This window comes from Vicia villosa, unplaced genomic scaffold, assembly GCF_029867415.1.
Source record: "Vicia villosa cultivar HV-30 ecotype Madison, WI unplaced genomic scaffold, Vvil1.0 ctg.001393F_1_1_1, whole genome shotgun sequence".
Lineage (NCBI taxonomy): Eukaryota > Viridiplantae > Streptophyta > Magnoliopsida > Fabales > Fabaceae > Vicia > Vicia villosa.
Genome location: NW_026705602.1, coordinates 149,003 through 152,564, shown reverse-complemented (window position 1 = coordinate 152,564; position 3,562 = coordinate 149,003). Strand labels below are relative to the sequence as shown.

The 3,562-nt window shown below is 31.6% G+C and overlaps 1 protein-coding gene across 1 annotated transcript; it reads left to right on the top strand.

Moving 5' to 3' along the window:
* Nucleotides 1–1,196: 1,196 nt before the first annotated feature.
* LOC131634938 (uncharacterized) lies at nt 1,197–1,910 on the top strand. The gene has a single exon (XM_058905563.1). It carries the CDS (start codon nt 1,197–1,199, stop codon nt 1,908–1,910), a length of 714 nt encoding a protein of 237 aa, XP_058761546.1.
* Nucleotides 1,911–3,562: the final 1,652 nt, after the last annotated feature.

The following is a 3,562-nucleotide window of genomic DNA, read 5'->3' as shown; positions in this document are numbered from 1 at the left end:
ATAAATTTAATTTACCATGTTAAGCTCCCATATATATATATATATATATATATATATATATATATATATATATATATATATATATATATATATATATATATATATATATATATATATATATATATATATATATAACACCTGAAAGAGACAGTCATTTAGAAATCTCAAATTAATATAGTATTTTCTAGTAAGTTTGTGGCAAGATATAACGTGGAAGATATGAGCATCCTCTTAGTTAGAAAATGATATATTGTTTGGTATGTGGGTAACTCTTGTGCGTCTCGGCCTGAATCAAGAATTCTATCCTACTTTTGAGCCAACAGCAGCTTGAGGGTCGGCATTCTCACTTTGGTGTGTTGTTGTTCCGTCAGAGATTGGTGTCATTTTTCGATGGTCCTTTAATAGGGGTTCTAGCTTTCACTACAAAAACATGCTCTCTTGTCAGGGATAAAGGCTAGGGATTAAACCCCTTCAAAAAATAATACATTGCTTGGGATAAATCAATTGATAAATCGTTGACATATCAAATAATTTTTTATTGATATTAAATTTTATGGACATGATCTATATGATGTTAACTTTCAATTTAACGGTGGATTTTGTTATACGAATATGTGATAAAGAGTTATCAGATGTGTTATGTTACTAAATTTGACACCTTGGTGTCATTTGATCCTATCCCATATAGGGATAGGATCAAATGACACAAATGTGTCAAAGTTTAATTTAACACCAAATCTCAACTGTTAAGAGAATTGATCAAACGGCCATATCACATGAAATAAAATATTATATATATATATATATATATATATATATATATATATATATATAGTCTATTTTTTTCCTAAAAAATAGGCTATTTATATGACCGCTTGATCGAGTACTATTAACGGTTGAGATTTGGTGTCAAATTAAATTTTGACACATTAGTGTCATTTGTTTTTCAATGCAACCGAAGCAAAAATTTTGGCTTTATAAAGAAAACAACATGAAATTTGTGAAAATTAAATTATTAATACTTAGTCTCTGTATATAATTTGTGGATACAATTTATTCTTTTTTTTCTTGAGTTTTGTTTTAGGTTTAATGAGGAGATTTGTTAATCTAATTGATTTTGTTGTTATTGTTAATCAGAGTTGAAAAGTTGAATTGGTTTTGTTATTTTTGTTAATGAGGAGATTAGTTTTAGGTTAATGAGGAGATTTTTGGTTCAATCAGAATCAGAACCACCGCATGATGTGGTTAATGAGTTTAACCCAAATGAAATTGTGCGTGATCCAGGTCGTAGGAAACAAATTAATGAGTATGCTCTGGATATTCAAGACCAAGTGAGGATGGCATATATATTGAAGGGTCCAATGCAACCAGATATGCCAAGCTTTACTCGTACTCCATTTGGAAGTATTAACAGAGCATCTAGTAAATTATGGTACAAGAATTATACATGGTTAGAATACAATGAGATTAAGGATGCAACTTATTGTTTTTATTGTTTTCTATTTAAGAAACCCGGGAGGACCGAGCACTTTGGTTTTGAAGTCTTTACTAAAAACGGATATAAAGATTGGAAGCATGCATCACAAGGCTTTAAAGATCATGTTGGTAGTCATAATAGTTTGCACAACTCATGTGTCAAGCATTGCGATGATTATAATAATCAAAGACAAAGTGTGGCTAGTAAGTTTTCTAAAGCAACCAAGGAATCAGAAGAATTATATAAGATTCATTTGACTTGTTCTGTAGACTGTTCAAGATATCTCATTGCACAAGGCTTGGCTTTTCGTGGCCATGATGAATCCGCTATTTCTCTAAATAAGGGCAATTTTAGAGAGATAGTAGAATGGGTAAAAGCTAAGGATGAACAAGTGAGCGATGCTCTTGATCGTGGTGGAAAAAATGCACAATGATTGCCAGTGACATTCAAAAGGAGCTTGCAACTTGTTGTGCACATGAAGTTACCAAGGTGATTATGGAAGAGCTTGGTGATAAATAATTCTCCGTGCTTATTGATGAGTTACATGATATATCTATTAAAGAGAAAATGGCGATGATATTGAGGTTAATAGTTGTATTTGTTTTCAATTTCTAATTTTCATTACTTATTATGCCGCCAAGTAAACTTGTTGAATTTGTTTTAGGTTTGTTAACGACAAAGGGCATATTGTGGAACGATTTATTGCTCTACATCATGTCAAAGATACTACATCTAAGTCATTAAAAGATGCTCTTTATGGTATTCTTGATAAGTATACGTTATCTATTTCAAGGATACAAAGGCAAAGATATGATGGAGCTTCAAATATGAGAGGTGAATTTAATGGTTTACAAAGAAAGATTCTAGATGAAAACCCTTATGCTTTCATTGTCCATTGTTATGCTCACCGTTTGCAATTGTTTGTTGTGTCTATTGCTAGTAGCTGCTCATCTATTCATGATTTCTTTGAGTACATATCCTAGATTCTGATTACAACAGTGCATCTTGTAAGAGGAGGGATGCTTTGACGGAGGCACAACACCATGATATTCTAAATCTACTTGAGAGGGGTGAGATATCTAGAGGAATGGGATTGCACTAATAATCATGTCTCACTAGACCCGGGGATACTAGATGGGGTTCACATCATACTACATTGCTTCGTTTGGATCAAATGTGGTAATATGTGTTAAAGGTACTTAGTAAGGTTGATGGAGATGACATGGACCATGTCAAGCAACGAGCTTGATAGAAAAAAATGGAGAGTTTTAAATTTTATTTTATTTTGAAGTTAATGTTAAAGTTGTTTGGTATCACAACGAGCTTTCAAGTGTCTTACAAAGAAAAGATATTAATATTGTGAATGCCATGGAATTAGTCGATGTTATCAAAGCTCGGTTGACCAGAATGAGAGATAGTGGCTGGGATAATTTTTTTTGCCGATGTCCAGGAATTTTGTGTTGCTAAATGTATTCTGATGCCAAAAATGGATGATGAAAAGGACAGAAGGGAGGACTATCACAAATCTTCATCATTACCGTGCAAAGATATTTTATTTAGTTATTGACAAAATATGTGTCGAGATGAATCACCTCTTTAGTGAAAGAAGTAAAATTATCCTTGATTGCTTCTCATGTCTTGACCCCAAGAACTCTTTCTCCAAGTTTGATATTGATAAGCTTGCTCGTCTTGTTGATATTTATCTTGAAGACTTTTCTGATGATGATCGTGGAACAATAAGGGATCAACTTGAAACTTATGTTCTTCAAGTGAAAAGAAATATTTCATTTTCCACTTGTGAAGATGTTCAAAATTTAGCTATGAAGATGGTTCAAACTGAGAAACATTAACTACTTGGTTTATGTATCATATATTAATGACAAATATATGTATCATACTTTTGATATATCAATGATGAATATCGTAATTTATTTTTAATTTATTTGTGACAAATAGTTCATTCAAATAATTACTAAACATAGTGATGTCACTAACATGTAAAGACAACTAGATCCATATTTGTAAGTATTGCTTATGATAATACTCTATTTTAAAATGAGTGTTGTTTAAAGTTTTTGTACACAG